Source organism: Girardinichthys multiradiatus, chromosome 18 (assembly GCF_021462225.1).
Source record: "Girardinichthys multiradiatus isolate DD_20200921_A chromosome 18, DD_fGirMul_XY1, whole genome shotgun sequence".
Classification (NCBI taxonomy): domain Eukaryota; kingdom Metazoa; phylum Chordata; class Actinopteri; order Cyprinodontiformes; family Goodeidae; genus Girardinichthys; species Girardinichthys multiradiatus.
Window position 1 is genome coordinate 45,746,398 of NC_061810.1, and position 19,046 is coordinate 45,765,443.

The window sequence follows — 19,046 nt, forward strand, 5'->3', positions numbered from 1 at the left end:
ACAGATGTGTGAGAGAGTAAAGATTTGATTTTGATTTATTAACAAACTGTGATCTCCTTCTGTAGGTTGTGTGAAAATAAAACATGAATGTGTGCATACTTCACTTTAAGCAGAGCAGTATGATGCAGTTTAAAATCGTGAAAACATTCTGGTGGGATTTATCCATCGCTGCTATGATTATTTAGACCTGTTGTGTCTTTATGTGTGCAGAGGCAGCCTGGGTTTAAGTAGTGAAGGCCTAAATAGTAGGGATTATTGCTGGACTCTCCCTCTCTTAGCCTATTTTTCCGCATCAGCCTCTCTGGGTTTTGCTTCAGTCCCTGTAGCTGTGCTGACCGACAAACATGAGCACAGCAGGTGTTCATCAAGGCTTCCTCAGGAAATATGGTAGGCTTCCTACAGTTTCTCTGATTATTGTTGTTTTTTTATGTAAAATGTGTATCTTTTGATTTGATGTATTTTCCTTGTTTAGGATTTAACTTTGTGCTCGGATCACAAAAAAGAGGGAGTAGCTTATCTAAATATAGATCACTGATTCAAATTTGGCTTAAATACTTACTACTTACCAAATTCAACAGCATTTTTTAGGGTTAGGGTTTGTATTTGCATTCTGTAAGAATCCTGCTGTCATTCAGGACAGTCTGATCTTGGATTTGTTTTTGCATGAAGAGAAGAATTGTGCTCATCATTCTCCAACTCCAACTAGATTCTGCGCAGATGGCTCGTAGGACTTTGTTGTGATGGGAAACATTTCTTAGATCAGCATTTCAATTGAGGCTTAGTACTCCGAAAGTCACCATGCGTCATAAAATTGTTCCCAGATGTGTTTTTACAGAAAGACAAGAGGTTTGAAAGCCAAGTCATGATTTCATGGTTTACATTAGTTTTCTGTCTCCTCTGTTTTTATTCGATAGTTTCATGATGGTTTACTGTTTACTGGCTATTTCTTTATTTCAGCTCATCTTCCCTTCTGGATTATGGGGCTCTAAAGGTCTGAGTACGCTAGGATTATTGCTCTATTATCAGTTGTTGGATTAGCTGTGCTACCAAATGCATGGATGCAAAGCAATGGAGAGCAATTTGTTACTTTAACAGCTCTGCTTTGAGTGCTAAGATGGGTCTTGTTTTGAACCCAAAAGCTATTTTGAAATAAAAAAAAATTTTGAAAAAAAAATTTGTATTTTATGCTAGTATACTCTCATTTACATGAATAACAACGCTATATAACCAACATTCATTGAAAAAAAAAAAAAAAAACATTGCTTGGCTGTTAATTGTGTCATGGGAAAATGAAACAATTACTGCTTCCAGAAGATTTCAGAGTGAAATAACAACTAATTGAAGCACTTAATTAATTGATTGGCAAAGCAGAAAATGTTTTAATTGTTTGGATCTGGAGGTGTGTGTTAACAGAATGCCAAGGTGGTAAGGCATCAGCAATGGTTGTGGAGAAGCAAGTGCTGCTGTTCAGTAAGCTGAGAAGGATTAAGACGCCATTTCCATATTATATATGAGCCTAAGATGCTACAAAGGGAAATAATCACAAGTTGAAAATATTTTAGACAGCTGCTCCCAGCAAATTTATCCTGAGGTCACACTGTGCAATTCTTATACAAATGTACAAAATCCAAGAGCTCCGTCTCACAAGATGCAGGCTTCAATTAGCATGGTAAATGCTAACGTTAATGATAGGACAAAAGATGAACCAGTATGGTTTCTTTTGTATGGTTGGGAAAACAAAAGCACCTTCCCTGTAAAAACAACATATCAGCATTACTTAGGTTTACAAAGTTGCAACTTAATGATCCCCAAGGTTTCAGAAACAGTCCTTTGGACAAATAAGTTGAAGGTAAATATTTTTGCCCAATGGCACAGCTCCACTTTTTATGAAAACCAAACACATCATATCAGCCAACTGATGTTTAACAACTATTTAGCACAGTGGTGGAAGAGTGATGGTTTGGCATTGTTTTGCAGCCAGAGGACCTGGAATCCTTGAGGTTACTGATTTTACCACAAACTCATTTTGTATAACAAAGAATTCCAGAGTAAAATATGACATAATCTGTATTAGAGTTGAAGCTTTGCCCAGTCTGGGACATCATTAGAACGATGATCTCAAACACTGCAGCAAATCTACAATAGAATGGCTGAAAAAATATTAAGGTGTCGCAATGGTTCAGTCAAAGTCCAGATCTGAATCTGATTAAAATTAAGTGGTGGCACCTTAAGAAGAGCTGCACAGCAACAAATGTCAACAAATCTTAATGCAGTGAAGCAGCTGTAAAACAGAGTGGGTCATAACGAGTGAATGAACATGGCTACTTCAAGGTACTACTGTTAAACCTGGATCAACAGGCTTTCTGCTCTCGGTGGAGGAGGACGCTTTTTCTCTGTCTCCCACCCCCTCCCATATCTACCCTGCTTCAGCTCTGTGTCTTGTCTTCTTTTTGGAGCCTCTTCTTGCATATCTTCCAAAGTCCTAGTTATGGATTTGGTCAGCTGGTCTCTCAATGCAATTGATCAAATTTTCTCGAGGAGAAGACAGGGTGAAGGAGAGCCCAACTTGTTCGGACTGGACGTTTTTCTCTGGATACACAATGGACTCCTGGCAGAAGTGGAGGATTGTGTGTTTGTCGATAATGTCAGTCGAGGATGTGGAAGATGTGTATAAAATTGGATGTTTGATATCAGGATTTCTGCTTTTTGGAGTCAGCGGTTACCTGACATATTGAGAAATTCGGAGAATGTCAGCAGCTGTCCTGGCAATTGTGAGGCTGCCTGGCATGTGTGATGGGATCTTCAGAGCGATCAACACTCAGACTGAGATGTTACGTGAGCTGAATCGCAGACTGGATGTGATCCTTACACAGGATCGCAGGCAGGTTGCGGTTCCTGGACTCAGGGGTGAAATGGGATAAATCTTGGAGAAAGTTGTTCGCTCGGATCTGGCAGAAAGACCAGGAATTTGGCTGTTTGGATTCGCCTTTGAGAAGCACCAGCGAGACTCTCAAGGCTGACGGAAAATTAAGAGTCAGCCTAACCCAAATAATTATTGTTTTTCTGAATCTGGCTCCCCTGCACGGCCTTGATGGCTGGCTATCTTCAACTTCTCCTGGAAGTTATGTAAACTTGACGCTCTGCTCCCTCTGCCCCCTCCCTTCCCTGAGGACATCTGTGGACCTGCTCAAAACTTTGTGGCCGGTTGATGAACATCCCAACGTACCATCAAGGACAATGGCCTCTGTGACAGTGCTTCATGGACTTACTTACACACACTCACTTGCATAGACACACATGCTCAAGATAAACATATGCACCCCCTCACACCACCTTCACCGTTCCCGGCATGATGTTGTTTTGTTAACTTGTTGCTTCTTTGTTCTGAGGTTTTTTGCAATCTCAAACTGTATCCTGCTAAGGATAAAGTGTGAAATATGATTTTTTTTCCCTCTACTTACCTAATGTGGCCTCTTTTCTCATCTAGCAAGGACAGCGCCTGTGAGTGGGCAGCAAAGCCTCGGTGACCCGTCCCCCCCTTGTCTTGTGTCATGATGTATGTTTGGATGGGTTGTACTGGAATTCTAATTTCCCCTCGGGGATCAATAAAGTATCTTTGAATTGAATTGAAATCACGAGGTGTTTTTCCAATGCCTGCATAGACCTTTATAAAAAAAATAAATTTCCACGTCTTTCTTGGGATTTGTTTTTTGTATAAACAAAGGTTAGCTGTGCTAAAGCAATCAGCACACAGCTAGATGTTCCCTTTAAAGTGAAATCAAAATATTCGAATTTTTCAGCTTTGCGCAATGCAGAGATTTAAGAGCATGACAAAAATTCACAACAAGTTGACGGTTAAACATTATATTCCATATTTCTTACTTTCCTTCTGTAGGGGGCTTCATGTTCAAGCAGTGGAAGGAAAAGTACCTTGTGCTTACTATGGAGGGAAGCCTGCTGGTGTGCCGGGATGCGGAGTCCCCCCCAGACCAGGTGGTGGCGATACAAACCAACTGTGACTCAATTGCTGAGGGCCGAGAGATCCTTGACCTGCCCAGGTTACCTCCAGGGGGCAGGAGGGACTGCTGCTTTGCCCTTATCTTGTCACAGAGCAAGTTCCTGCTGCTTCTTTCCGACAACCCTGATGACTGCAAGTGGGTGTCAGATGTTCTTTGTCCCACTTATTATCAGACGTTATCTGCACATGCAAGCATATTGATAAACTCATGCTGAAGTTCTCATCTCCCTTGTCCCACTGACTATCAGACCTTTCACTGTAAATGTTTGTCGAGCAGACACAGTTCCACCTCTGTAGTTGTTATCAGCCTGGAACTGTGTCAAAGATTATAACACAACCTTTCTTATCTTTTACAGTCTTTGGCTGAAGCTGATCAGGAAAGTGAGAGAGGTCAGTCAATGTTTTTTTGGTCTGTCCTGTTGCCCCATTAAACCTGTTTTATGACAACTTTAAACTTCTGGTTGCAATGTTAGGACTTTAACAAGCATTGCTAATAAAACTAGAAGATGTGTTCTGGTTTTATAACCAGTTACTTTTAAACGTTTTTTAGTTAGTGACACTCTAGGTGAATAGAACTGCCTGTCTCAACAATGAACAATGATTAAAGTGAAGAGTTGCAATAAAATTAGAAAGTGTAAATCTTTCACTCCCGACACAAAACAAAAATATTTTGCTGAAGAACACAATGTCTCTGACTGATTAAAAATGAACATCCCATTCCTTGACATGCCTGCATCTTCTAGTGTGTTCCATTTCTTACCCAAAATTAACAACTTCAAAGTTGGCAAAACTCTACTAGAAAGGGCTTAAAACTGGTTTCATTATTAGTTAAATATTTATTTTCTGTAAAATACACAGGAGAATCATTTCTGTAGTTTTGTGACGTAATTTTCTCAGGTGTGACACCTACTGCTCAGGATAAAGACTTCAAGGGATGTGGCATGATTAAAGTTACAACGTGCATTAGTTTTGGTGCGTTGGCCGGTGTCGAAGGCAACTCAGGTGAAGAACTAGAGAACAGGCCCATATGTGCAACTGTGCTGTAGGTTCCACACATATGTTCCAGGCAGACGTTTTATGCAGTAGGCGTTCCAAGTAGATGTTCCAAGTATGTGTTGCATGCAGGTCTTGCAGTTGGTGTTCTATACAGTAGGTTTTCCACGCAGATATTCCATGTAGGTGTTGCATGCTGGAGTTCATGCATGTTTTTCATAGAGTAGGTTTTCCAAGCAGGACGTCCAGGCAGGTGCTTTGTGTCTTAGAGTCTGTGTCTTTGATAAATACCAGGGTGACAAAATGCATTCTTTCCCCTTTGCTTTAATATATTTAATTATAACTTATGCAGAGATGTATCTGCAGCTCACAGGCTACAACAGAAAAGAGGAGCAGCAGCTACAATAAAATATTTGAGAAATTCAACCCATATAACTTTTTTACAGACGTTCCTGGGTATTTAGATGCAGCCAAAATCACTGCACAGATTTTGTTTTAAAGTGCATAAATGGAGGTTTTAAAGAGGTGTTGAAGGGTAGAGGGTAGTACTAACTTTCTGGCAGTTTGAAAGCAACCAGCATCAAGCTTTTATTTTTCAAGGATATTTTCTCTTGTTTCTATTAACAGAAACAGAAAAAGTATGAGATTGAGATCAATGTTAATGGCATCTTTGGTTGTAGTGGGATTGAGTATATGTGACCTCAGAGAGCGGGACACTAACTAATAGATATAAGTGGTGGATATAAAGTAAAACACAACTTAAACTTAATCATGTGATGAATTTGCTAATTAGTGAATGTTAAAACTCTATTAGATTTGAACGGGAATTAGAGTTTGGGATTTTCAACTTTGAGTGTAACCTAATTTGTTTTATCCTCTGTGACTCGAAAAAATGTTTCTTGTAAATCGTAAACACAGAACACTATCTTTTACAGCATACAGTAACCTTTATTTTCTTTTATTTCCAGGGTGTGATGTCACACCCGACCCTTCAGAGACAACAGAGCCTCACACCCTGCATCACAGATAGAGAGCCGCTGCCCGACTTATCCAGTGATAAAGACCCTGGCTCGCCCAGGGTTGGTGGGGTGACGCCACCTCTGTCCCGGGTCAGTGAGCGGGGAGGCTCATTCAGGGACAGACAGCAAGGTCAGTTCTCAGGTTAACTCTAATATAATAACCACCAAGAAATAATAACCGCAGGGAAAACAATTAAAGTTTAAACACAAGTGCTGCATTTAGATTAACTTCATCTGCTTAAAACACACGTTTCTGCAGCTCTCATTTGAGTTAAGATTTATCCACCCAAACTTGACACAAAGTGAAGTGACCTTAACCAAGAATCCTTGCTTAGAAAGACTAAGGCCTTGCCCACTTGCAAGCTCTTGCAAATGGAGCTTCTGTTATGAATAAACTGGCATTTGTAGAAAACATTTCCAAAGTGGATATTTTTAAAATGATTTGTAGTGTAACGTTTGTAGTCTGGACACACAGACCTCATTGTGCTCACTACAACTCCCAGAGTTAGAAACTCCAGCAACAGTTGAGCTGTTTTCTTGTGATTTTCTCCATCTATTAAACTGATTAGGACACAAAAATCAGCAATAAGTGTTAAAGGCTGAGGAGATATAAGAAGCTACTATAACTACTACTATCATGGTGTGCTCTGTGCTCAGAAGTCAGACGTTTTCAGTTATAGTTGGAAAAACAACAAGAATGTCCCCTGAAGCTGTTTTGACAGCTAATTTTAGTTTATTTACAGTGCCAGTGTGTTTTTTGTAAAGTTTTAGTTAATTAGGCTTTACAATATTTTAGTAACTTAAATGTATTGTGAATTTAGTCAATTAAATCATGATGTCAAAGAGCAATGCTCGTTTAGGACCTCTTATAATTTCTCTAAACAAACAAGAAACGCTGGTCCTAGGATGGAAATAAAACAAAAGTTACATTTCTTAAAATACAGGCATGTACAACACTAACAACTATATGAATTTGCTTTTTTTAGAAAGATTAAAAAACGTAAACTTAAAAATAGTATATGCGTTGTATGTAGGGATTAAATCTTATCGGTTATGTAACTGTTTTACCTTTTCGAACAACTCAATATAGATATGATTGGATTTGATCTCCCTCTAATGTTTTCATCTTGTTTTTAACGTAGGACAAAAATGTCAATCATTTTCATCATAGTTTTAGTGTGGTTGTGTGTTTATTTATTTCTTGTTAGGAAAAAGAAATCATTGACAAAAACTGACAAAAGTTATTCTCGTACTCATACTTGTACTCGTCGTCTTCCACTTTATCTGGGACCGGGTAGCGGGGGCAGCAGACTCAGCAGAGACGCCCAGATGTCCTTCTCTCCAGACACCTCCTCCAGCTCCTCCGAGAGACATAGTCCCTCCAGCGTGTCCTGGGCCGTCCCCTGGGCCTCCTCCCGGTGGGACGTGCCTGGAACACCTCCCGAGGAAGGCGTCCAGGAGGCATCCGGTATAGATGCCCGAGCCACCTCAACTGGCTCCTCTCGATGTGGAGGAGTAGCTGCTCTACTCCCGGATGGCCGAGCCTCTCACCCTATCTCTAAGGGAGTGCCCGGCCACCCTACGGAGGAAGCTCATTTCAGCTGCTTGTATCCGGGATCTCGTTCTTTCGGTCATGACCCAAAGTTCATGGCCATAGGTGAGGGTAGGAACGTAGACCGACTGGTAAATCGAGAGCTTCGCTTTTCTCTTCAGCTCTCTTTTCACCACAATGGACCGGCACAGTGCCACCATTACTGCGGCAGCCGCACCAATCCGTCTGTCGATCTCCCGCTCCATTCTTCCCTCACTCGTGAACAAGACCCCGAGATACTTAAACTCCTCCACTTGAGGCAGGAACTCCCCTCCAACCTGAAGAGGACAAACCACCCTTTTCCGGTCAAGAACCATGGCCTCGGACTTGGAGGAGCTGATCTCCATGCCAGCCGCTTCACACTCAGCTGCGAACCGCCCCAGCGCATGCTGTAGGTCTTGGCTAGAGGGGGCCATCAGGACCACGTCATCTGCAAAAAGACGAGATTAAATCCTCAGGTCCCCAAACCAGACCCCTTCCGGCCCTTGGCTGCATCTAGAAATCCTGTCCATAAAAGTTATGAATAGGACCAGTGACAAAGGGCAGCCCTGCCGGAGTCCAACATGCACCGTGAATAGGTCTGACTTAGTGCCGGCAATGCGGATCAAACTCCTGCTCTGCTTGTACAGAGACCGGATGGCCCCTAATAAAGGGCCACCGATTCCATATTTCTGGAGCACCCCCCACAGGGCATCACGAGGGACACAGTCGAATGCTTTCTCCAGGTCCACAAAACACATGTGAACTGGTTGGGCAAACTCCCATGAACCCTTGAGTACCCTGTAGAGGGTATAGAGCTGGTCCAGTGTCCCACGGCCGGGACGAAAACCACACTGCTCCTCCTGAAGCCGAGGTTCGACTATCGGCCGGACTTTCCTCTCCAATACCCTGGCGTAGGCCTTACCAGGGAGGCTGAGGAGTGTGATCCCCCTGTAGTTGGAACACACCCTCCAGTCACCGTTCTTATGAAGGGGGACCACCACCCAGTCTGCCAGTCCAGAGGCACTGTCCCCGACCACCACGCAATGTTGAAGAGGAGTGTCAACCATGACAGCCCCACAACATCCAGAGACTTGAGGTACTCAGGGCGGATCTCATCCCTCCCCGAAGCCCTGCCACCGCGGAGCTTTTTACCCACCTCGGTGACTTCAGCCTGGGTGATGAAAGAGTCTAACCCCGAGTCCCCACCCTCTGTTTCCACCAGGGAATGCGTGATGGCAGGATGGCGGATCAAACTCCTGCTCCGCTTCTACAGAGACCGGATGGCCCGTAATACAGGGCCCCCGATTCCATATTTCTGGAGAACCACCCACAGGGCATCACGAGGGACACAGTCGAATACTTTCTCCAGGTCCACAAAACACATGTGGAACGGTTGGGCAAACTCCCATGAATCCTAGAGAACCCGCATAGCTTTTTAACCTCCTCGGTGACTTCAGCCTGGGTGATGAAAGAGTCTAACCCCGAGTCCCCAGCCTCTGTTTCCACCAGGGAATGTGTGATGGCAGGATTGAGGAGATCCTCGAAGTACTCCTTCCACCGCCCGATAATGTCCCCAGTCGAGGTCAGCAGCCTCCCATCCCCACTGTAAACAGTGTTGGCGACGCACTGCTTCCCCATCCAGAGGCCCCGAACGGTTTGCCAGATTCGCTTCGAGGCCAACCGGTAGTCCATCTCCATGGCCTCACTGAACTCCTCCCAGGCCTGAGTTTTTGCCTCTGCCACCGCCCGGGCCGCGGCACGTTTGGTCTGATAGTACCCGTCAGCCGCCTCAGGAGTCCCACAAGCCAACCACAGCCGATAGGACTTCTTCTTCAGCTTGACAGCGTCCCTTACTGTTCGGGGTTTGGGAATTGCCGCCGCGACTGGCACCGCAGACCTTACGGCCGCAGCTACGGGCAGCAACATCGACAATAGATGCGGAGAACATGGTCCACTCGGACTCAATGTCTCCAACATCCCCTGGAATCTGGTCAAAGCTCAGAGGTGGGAGTTGAATACATCCCTGGCCAAGGGGTCCGCCAGACGTTCCCAGCAGACCCTCACTATGCGCTTGGGCCTGCCAAGTCTGTCCGGCTTTCTCCTCTTCCAGCGGTTCCAACTCACCACCAGGTGGTGATCAGTGGACAGCTCAGCCCCTCTCTTCAGCCGAATGTCCAAAACATGCGTACGAAGGTCTGATGATACGACAACAAAGTCGATCATTGACCTCCTGCCTAGGGTGTCCTTGTGCCAAGTGCACTGATGGACACCCTTATGTTTGAACATGGTGTTCATTATGGATAATCTGTGACTAGCACAGAAGTCCAATAAGAAAACACCACTCGGATTCAGATCGGGGAGGCCATTCCTCCCGATCACGCCTCTCCATGTGTCACTGTCATTTCCCACGTGGGCGTTGAAGTCCCCCAGCAGAATAATGGAGTCCCCAGGAGGGGCACTATCCAGCACCCCCGACAGGGACGCCAAGAAGGCCGGGTGCTCCGCACTACCACTCGGCCCATAGGCCGAAACGACAGTCAGAGACCTCTCCCCAACCCGAAGACGCAGGGATGCGACCCTCTCATCCACTGGGTAAACCACAACACGAGACGGCTGAGCTGGGGGCAACACGCAAACCCACCCCAGCCCGCCGCCTCTCCCCGTGGGCCACTCCAGAGTAGAAGAGAGTCCAGCCCCTCTCGAGGAGATGGGTTCCAGAGCCCACGCTGTGCGTGGAGGTTAGCCCGACTATTTCTAGTCGATATCTCTCGACCTCCCGCACAAGCTCAGGCTCCTTGCCCTCCAGCGAGGTGACATTCCACGTCCCTAGAGCCAGCCTAAGCATCCGGGGATCGGGTCGCCGAGGTCTCCACCTTCGTCCGCCACCCAATCCTCTTTGCACTGGTCCCTCATAGTTCCCCCTGCAGGTGGTGGGCCCACTGGGGGACAAAAGTTATTTTACGACAAAATTACCACTGCACTGGAGTTGGAATTCCGACTTAAAAATAAGTGAATGGACTGAATTTAAGGCTTTTCTAGTCATCCTGACCACTCAAATACTGTTAGCAGTCCAATTCTGATTTACCCATCTGCACTCTCAAATGTTCACACCCTGACAGCACAACAGCAAACCTGGGATTTAATCAACCAAAAGTTGTAGGTCTACAAACAGCTGCGAGTTCAATGTCCAATATTCCTGCCACAGATAAAAAACATAGTTAAAGTTGCTGGTATAAACTAATTATCAGCACTTCTGACGGTTTGTGTCTCTTTTAACCAGCAGTAACAGTGGTGCTGTATATATTCATTGGGTTTTGTGTTATTCTACTGTTTGAACGCATAAAATAGAGAGAAAACCTTCTTACTGGCTTGTATTGCTTTAGTAGTGACTTAAAAATTAAATGCAACTGGTTTCCCAAATTGCAACTAGAATTCTCCAAACTAGGGTGTTATTTCGTCCTCAGATTTTTCCATAACTTTGATTCTGGAGACAATTTGAACACAGCACTGTGCTTTGAAGTAGGAACTGGGAATGATGTCACGGCCGAGTTTTAAGTCTTTCTGTTGAAATTTGGAAAATGCTGGGATGTCCTAACTGTTGTGATGCTAACTATGATTTGCAGTACAAGCTGTTGATATATTTCTCCCCATATTATATTAAAACACAGTAATAACATGCTCACATAGATATTTTACAGCACTATGTGTAGCGCTGCTTCAAAGAGCTATTTGCCAATGCAGACAATCCCTACCAGCACACAGAAGATGGAAAAGGAAAGGGGAGAGGAGCTCTGATGATGTTTTGGTGGAGTTTAGGTTGTCTTTCCAAGTAAGCAGGACAAGCCTGAACCCTCCTAGATATCGTTGAAAAACAAGGATAATTGGATGTGGAGAGAAGATTGTATGCATAGAAGCTAAGGAATTAGACATAATCCAGACATGGGGAATAGTTTAGGGCTTTTTCCCAGAATTAAATAATTTCATAATTCCACCAAACTGTAAAAAGTGCTGCTGAAAAGTTCAAATTAGCCTTCTTCTCTTCTTTATGCAGTATAAGCCATGTTGGATTTAGAACTCTTGGTGAGTCCTGAAATTCCAACCCAGTGAATTCACTCTGACCTCTAGTATTTCCATCTGGTAACTCAGAAAAATCCAACTTCAGAGTCCAAAGTTAATGAACCACTGCTACAAGCATGCTCATGATTTTCTTCTGAATTTAAAATTATTAATGCTAATTCAATTCAATTCAGTTTTATTTATATAGCGCCAATTCACAACACATGTTGTCTCAAGGCGCTTCACAACAGTCAGGTACATACATTCCAATTAATAACTAACCATTGAACAGTGCAGTCAGCGTTAGTTATTTATTCAAATTGGATAAAAAGTTTTTCTATCTAAGGAAACCCAGCAGATTGCATCCAGTCAGTGACTTGCAGCATTCACTCCTCCTGGATGAGCTTGTAGAGACAGTGGACAGTCACTGGTGTTGACTTTGCAGCAATCCCTCATACTGAGCATGCATGTAGCGACAGTGGAGAGGAAAAACTCCCTTTTAACAGGAAGAAACCTCCAGCAGAACCAGGCTCATTATGAATGGCCATCTGCCACGACCGACTGGGGGTTTGAGAGAACAGAGCAGAGACACAAAAAGAACAAAGAAGCACTGATCCAGGGGTACTTTCTATGAGAAGGAAAAGTAAATGTTAATGGATGTAGCTCCTTTAGTCGTTTCACCTAGAAAGAAAGAACAGATAATCTCTGAGCCAGTTTTCAAGGTTAGAGTCGGAAAGAGAGCACAAATAATTAGTTGCAGTAAAAGCTCAGTCAATTTCCATGTCTAGGAGAGAGAAAGGGTTAAACACTAAAAGACAGGGCTATGTGGATCATCGGTAGAGGGTGAGCATTAAGTTGTTGCCAGCAGAAGTTCGGACAATTCTCCTCTCCAGAAAGGTGTCACAGGCAGACACAGAGCCAGGCCAGGTGTAGCTTCTAGGAAGAGAAAAGAGAGAACAAGGTTAAAAGCTGAAATAACAGCAAATAATGCAAAATTGGGTAGTAGTGTGAGAATGTAGCGAAGAGGGTGAAAGTGGTCGTTATGTCCTCCAGCAGCCTAAGCCTATAGCAGCATAACTACACAGATAGTTTCAGTTCAGATTATTTAGTTAAACGGCGCTTATTTACAACAATGTCGTCTCAAGGCACCCCACAAAGGGTCCCTCTGATGGTCATTGTTATACTAAAAACCACAAGGATTGGGATACCTCTCTCTGTCAGACTGATCACAACCATTGGAAAAGAGAAGGGGTCACACAGGTAGCAGAAATGGAGGGTGTGTTTGCACCTCAACCATAACTGAGCCGGTTTAGGTTAAACCTGACTCCCCCTTACTCCAACCAACAGGGAGGGAGGAAGGCTCCCTCCCTGGTAAACTAAGCCACTCTAACTATAAGCTTTATCAAAAAGGAAAGTTTTAAGCCTAGCCTTAAAAGTAGAAAGGGTGTCTGCCTCACAGACTAAAACTGGGAGCTGGTTCCACATGAGAGGAGCTGATAACTAAAGGATCTGCCTCCCATTCTACTTCTAGAGACTCTAGGAACCACCAGTAAACCTGCAGTCTGAGAACGAAGTGCTCTGTTAGGAACATATGGAACAATCAGATCTCTGATGTATGATGGAGCTAGATCATTAAAGGCTTTATATGTGAGGAGGATAATTTTAAATTCTATTCTGGATTTAACAGGGAGCCAATGAAGGGAAGCTAAAATAGGAGAAATATGATCTCTCTTTTTAATTTTCATCAGAACTCTAGCTGCAGCATTTTGAATCAGCTGAAGGCTTTTAACTGGATTTTGTGGACATCCTGATAGTAAAGAATTACAATAGTCCAGCCTTGAAGTAACAAATGCATGGACTCGTTTTTCAGCGTTACTCCTGGACAGGATATTTCTAATTTTGGCAATGTTCCGGAAATGAAAGAAGGAAATCCTAGAAACCTGTTTAATATGGGATTTAAATGACATGTCCTGGTCAAAAATAACACCAGGTGTTTTACTTTATTACCAGAGGTCAGTTTAATGCCATCCAGGTTAAGTGATTGACTAGGCAGTTTCTTTTTTAAAGACTCTGGTCCAAAGACGACAACTTCTGTCTTGTCTGAATTTAGAAGCAAAAAATTTAGCGTCATCCAAGTTTTTATATCTTCAAGACATGCTTGTAGTCTATCTAACTGGTTGGGCTCATCAGGATATATGGATAAGTAAAGCTGAGTATCATCAGCGTAACAGTAAAAATTTATTCTATGCTGCCGGATAATTTTACCTATTGGAAGCATATATATAGTAAAGAGAATTGGCCCAAGTACTGAACCCTGTGGTACTCCATAATTAACCCTGGAGTTTAAAGATGATTTATCATTTACATGAACAAACTGGAATCTGTCAGACAGATAAGATTTAAACCAGCCTAGCGCTGTTCCCCTGATCCCTACAGCAAATTCCAGCCTTTCTAAGAGAATATTGTGATCGACTGTATCAAATGCAGCACTGAGATCTAACAGAACCAGAACAGACACAAGTCCATTATCTGAGGCCATAAGAATATCATTAGTGACTTTCAGCAGAGCTGTTTCAGTGCTATGATGAGCTCTGAAGCCTGACTGAAACTCTTCAAACAGGTCACTGCCGTGTAAATGCTCACACTTTTGATTAGCAACAATTTTCTCAAGAATTTTAGATAAGAATGGAAGATTGGATACAGGTCTGTAATTTTTCAAGTCATCTCAATCAAGCGATGGTTTCTTAAGTAAAGGTTTAATTACAGCTAACTTAAAAGCCTGTGGTACATATCCATTTACTAAAGATAGATTAATCATATCTAAAATGGGGCTAATCAGAGGGAACACTTCCTTAAATGATTTGGTTGGGATTGGGTCTAACATACAAGTTGAAGATTTAGATGAAGCTAATATTTCTGATAACTCAGGAAGCTTCACAGGATCAAAACAGTCCAAACACAAATCAGGTTCTGCAGTTATTTCCAATGTTGTCTCACTTGCTGAGGATGAAGTAATCATCTTCGGGAGTATGTCAAAGATTTTCTTTTTAATAGAATTAATTTTATTTAAGAAGAATCCCATAAAGTCATGGCTGCTAAGAGCTAAGGGAATGGATGGCTCAACAGAGCTATGACTCTGTGTAAGTTTAGCAACTGTACTAAAGAGAAAACTAGGATTATTCTTGTTCTCTTCTATTAATGATGAGAAATAAGCTGTTCTAGCTTGGCGAAGTGTCTTTTTATACAACAGTAGGCTATTTTTCCAGATTAAGTAGGAATCCTCTAGGTGTGTAGAGCGCCATTTTCTCTCCAATTTTCTAACATTGTGCTTTAAAGTACACAGCTCTGAATTAAACCAAGGAGCTAGCCTCCTATTAGTGATTACCTTCTTTTTCAAGGGGGCTGCATTGTCTAATGCATCACGCAATGATGAAGAAACACTATGAACAAAAGAATCAATTTGTGAAGGGGAAGAAACAGAATTATTGCCCTCCACTGTGTTTTTCAGTGATAATGAGGAAATTAAAAGTGGAACAGATTCTTTAAAGGTTGTTACAGCATCGCCTGATAATGATCTACTATAATGAAATTTTCTTTCAGGTGTGGAGTACTCGGTTAAATTAAACTCAAAGGTTATTAAGAAATGGTCAGACAGGACAGGGTTATGAGAGAATATTGTTATGTCTTTACACTCAATGCCATATGTCAGCACAAGGTCCAGAGAATGAAGAGAAAGGTGGGTAGGTTTGTTAATGTTTTGATCACAGCCAATTGAGTCTAAGATAGCATTAAACGCTATATTTAGGCTATCACTTTCAGCGTCTACATAAATGTTAAAATCCCCCACTATAATAACCTTATCTGTATTTAACACTAAATCTGATAAAAGGTCTGAAAACTGATCTAAAAATTGAGAATAAGGGCCTGGTGGACGGTACAAAACAACAAACAGAAGAGGTTTTAGTGCTTTGCAATTTGGATGAGGAAAACTAAGGATTAAATATTCAAAAGAGTTGTAGCTATTGATTGGTCTGGGACTAATCAATAAATCCGACTGAAAGATGGTTGCTACTCCTCCTCCTCACCCAGTAATTCGAGGAATGTGAAAATTTAAATAATTAGTAGGAGTTGACTCATTTATAGTAACATAATCCTCTTGCTGCAGCCAGGTTTCTGTGAGGCAAAATAAATCAATCTGATTGTTACAAATCAGGTCACTAACTAGCAAAGTCTTTGAAGAGAGAGATCTTATGTTCAGTAAGCCACATTTAATTGTTTTATTTTTCTTTTTAGTCTGAGTTGTGTTTATTTTTATTTGATTTTCCTGATTTCCTCCTTTTAGATTATTTTTTAATCTATTCAATTTTGGCCGTGGGGGAGACACAGTCTTAATAGGGTAATGGGTGGGTAGCAGTACAGAAGCTGCAGAGAGGAGTGTTAAACTATGACCCTGCTTGTAACTCTATGCGTTACATTAACGCTCAGCTTGGACTCCTGCTTTACTTGCACTGCTTTACTTGCACAATGATCATCTGCACTGTTGTATTGCTCTTGCATCTTATACTGCTCTATATTTACTCTCACTCACTTAAAACTGTGCACTTATATTTATATTATATTGTAGATATGTTTATACTGTTTAATTTGTACTGTATTGCACCGACTACGCCAAAACAAATTCCCTGTATGTCCAAAAACGTACTTGGCAATAAAGCTTTTCTGATTCTGATTCTGATTCTGATTCTTCCTGGTCTGAACCCTGGGTTGTCAGAGTTTTGGAGAACTAATAAATTCGGCCAGATTCCTAGAAAGAAGAGCAGCTCCATCCAAAGTGGGATGGATGCCGTCTCTCTGGATCAGACCAGGTTTCCCCCAAAATGTTCGCCAGTTATCAATGTAACCCACATTGTTTTCTGGACACCACCTAGACAGCCAGCGGTTGAATGACAACATGCGGCTAAACATGTCGTCACTGGTCAGATCAGGAAGGGGACCAGAGAAAATGACGGAGTCCGACATTGTTTTGGCAAACTTACACACCGAAGCAACACTAACTTTGGTGACCTCCGATTGACGTAACCGGGTGTCATTACCGCCAGCGTGAATAACAATATTACTGTATTTACTTTTATCCTTAGCCAGCAGTTTCAGGTAGGATTTGATGTCGCCCGTTCTGGCCCCTGGCAGACATTTGACTATGGTCGCTGGTCCACCTACTGGCACAAGGCTGGTGTTACAATGCTCTTTATTAGCAAACCAGAGACTATATGAACACGTAATGTAAACAAGAATCATAGATAGTTAGGAAACAGATGGAGGGAAGTTCTCCTATCTTACACTGAAACTTGATGATTCTAATCTTCACCAACATTACCAGTTTCAGCTATAATAATCAATAGCAATTAAATCCTGTTACTAAGAGGAAAAGGTGTCCAGAAAAATCTAATTCCGTCAAGATCATATAATGATGTTTTCATATTCATATAGGGGACTGAGCAGAACAGTTACAAGTACAAGAGCTTTTACTTTTTTACTTAATCTACATATGTAAAGAATTCTTACAATTTGATTAGCTTGTGTCTGATGTAATTATTGTTGTTTAAGAAGAATTTAAGAATTTAAATTAATTTAAATTGTTCTCCTGCCCTTTAATGCAGGACCAACACAGAGTATTTAAAATATGTTTCACACTGTTGGCTTTTTTTGCAGCTGCTGGACCGAGGCAGCCTCTGCGGAGTGTCTCTGTTGCCCCACCTCATAGTGTGTCTGATTGCCTTCGTCATGGCAACAGCAGTGATGCCCGGGCGGTGAGGGCGGTGTGTTTGCTGATGGGTGGGGCAGCGGCCTCGTCCGCTTTGGGCTACCTCAGCTCCTGCTCCCCGACCTCGCCCCTGGTCACCAGAGTCCCAGAGATTGCCCAAGGCTCCGGGGCATTCTCAGATCTTCCCACAGGAGGCTCCTTCCACGGCTGCAGCCAGGATGTGGACTCCCCACATTTCAACAGCTTCGACTTTGAAGGAGACTCCGACTTTGATGCATTTGACTGCGGAGGATTTGCCTTTTAATTGTGTGCAGAAAGCAAAAGAAACTGTTTATATGACCAGCTTTCTCAACAGAATCTCTCAATCAGTATTCCTTTGTAATAAAATGTTTTTGCTAATTAATTATTAAGTCATCTTTACATCTTATGTATAAATTAATGAAGGTGTTCTTCCTGGCTCCATGCCCATACTCTTAAAGTAAATAATTGATCATCTTGTCACCGCTGATCTCTGACTGTGTGTGTTGTTTCACTTTTTCCATGCCACACAGTGGCCTGACTGAGGGGGGATATTTGATTCTAGACATAGAAAATTACTTTTATAGTAACATTTTATCCCAAATTTGTTATTATCTGTGTTCTTTTCCTACTACTTTTCTTGTAACTCTGTTAAATGTCTACTGTGCTGACTGATCTACAAACTCCTATTTACATTTTCACCTGATCTGGGAAGAAGATCTTTTACCTACCGTTGGCACAGGGATTTATCATGGAGTGATGGAGAACTGTAAATAAAACCTGAAATCACCGTGACTTTGCGCCTTTTACTCTAGTTCAATTTTTGTCCTGTTTACTACTAATCAGAGCTGCAGTGCAAACAGACTAATGACCAGAGAGGGGAATGATGCAGCAGGTTTCACATAAGAGGGGGAAGCTTATTATAGACCGTAAATTATTGGTTCGGACAGATTTTGACACTCGTGTCAATAATGATTGGAAAAGTCCACAACAAGGGGGACAAAGAGTCTACAAACAGTCTCTGGATATAGCTGTTTGTGCCCTTGTGCTGTCAGTACTACTATGGGAAAACCAACTATTCCCCTGGGATATTAAAGAGAAACTAACAGCCAGATGCTGCAAATTAAATTAATCATCACCCGTGTGAACATATCTATATAAGCAGGAGTCTTCATAGTTTGCTGCTCTGGAACATGAGGTGTTAATACAATGCTAGGGAGAAAATACATTAGCAATGACATTAAATAAGCAATTGTTGCCTCCTATCAATCTGGGGAGCATAAAAGACCCTTTCCAAGCCATTAGAAGTCCAGCGTTCTGTAGCAAGAAATATTATTCACAGGTGGAAAACATTCACCCAAGATGTACCAGGAAATTTACCACGAATGAAGAACATACAGACAAACCAAGAGCTTTACATCAGACTCTACAGGCCTCAGTTAGAATGTTCAATGTAAAAGTTAATGACAAGACAATTACGAAAAGAATGAACAAACACGGCTTGTTAGAAGGGACTGAAGAAGGAATCTTCTCTCTAAAAGCATTCACAAAGTTGCATTTAAATAAACCACAAAGGACAGGTGTTTGGCCATAATGCACTGCACCATG

The 19,046-nt window shown here is 42.3% G+C and overlaps 1 protein-coding gene across 1 annotated transcript; it reads left to right on the forward strand.

The window, feature by feature from the left end:
• Window positions 1-286: 286 nt before the first annotated feature.
• On the forward strand, window positions 287-18,234 carry si:ch1073-83n3.2. The gene is made up of 5 exons (XM_047392353.1): window positions 287-387; window positions 3,896-4,154; window positions 4,375-4,408; window positions 5,980-6,160; window positions 17,369-18,234. The coding sequence occupies exons 1-5, from the start codon at window positions 345-347 to the stop codon at window positions 17,722-17,724; spliced, it is 873 nt and encodes a 290-aa protein (XP_047248309.1). The 5' UTR covers window positions 287-344; the 3' UTR covers window positions 17,725-18,234.
• The last annotated feature ends 812 nt before the right edge of the window (window positions 18,235-19,046 follow it).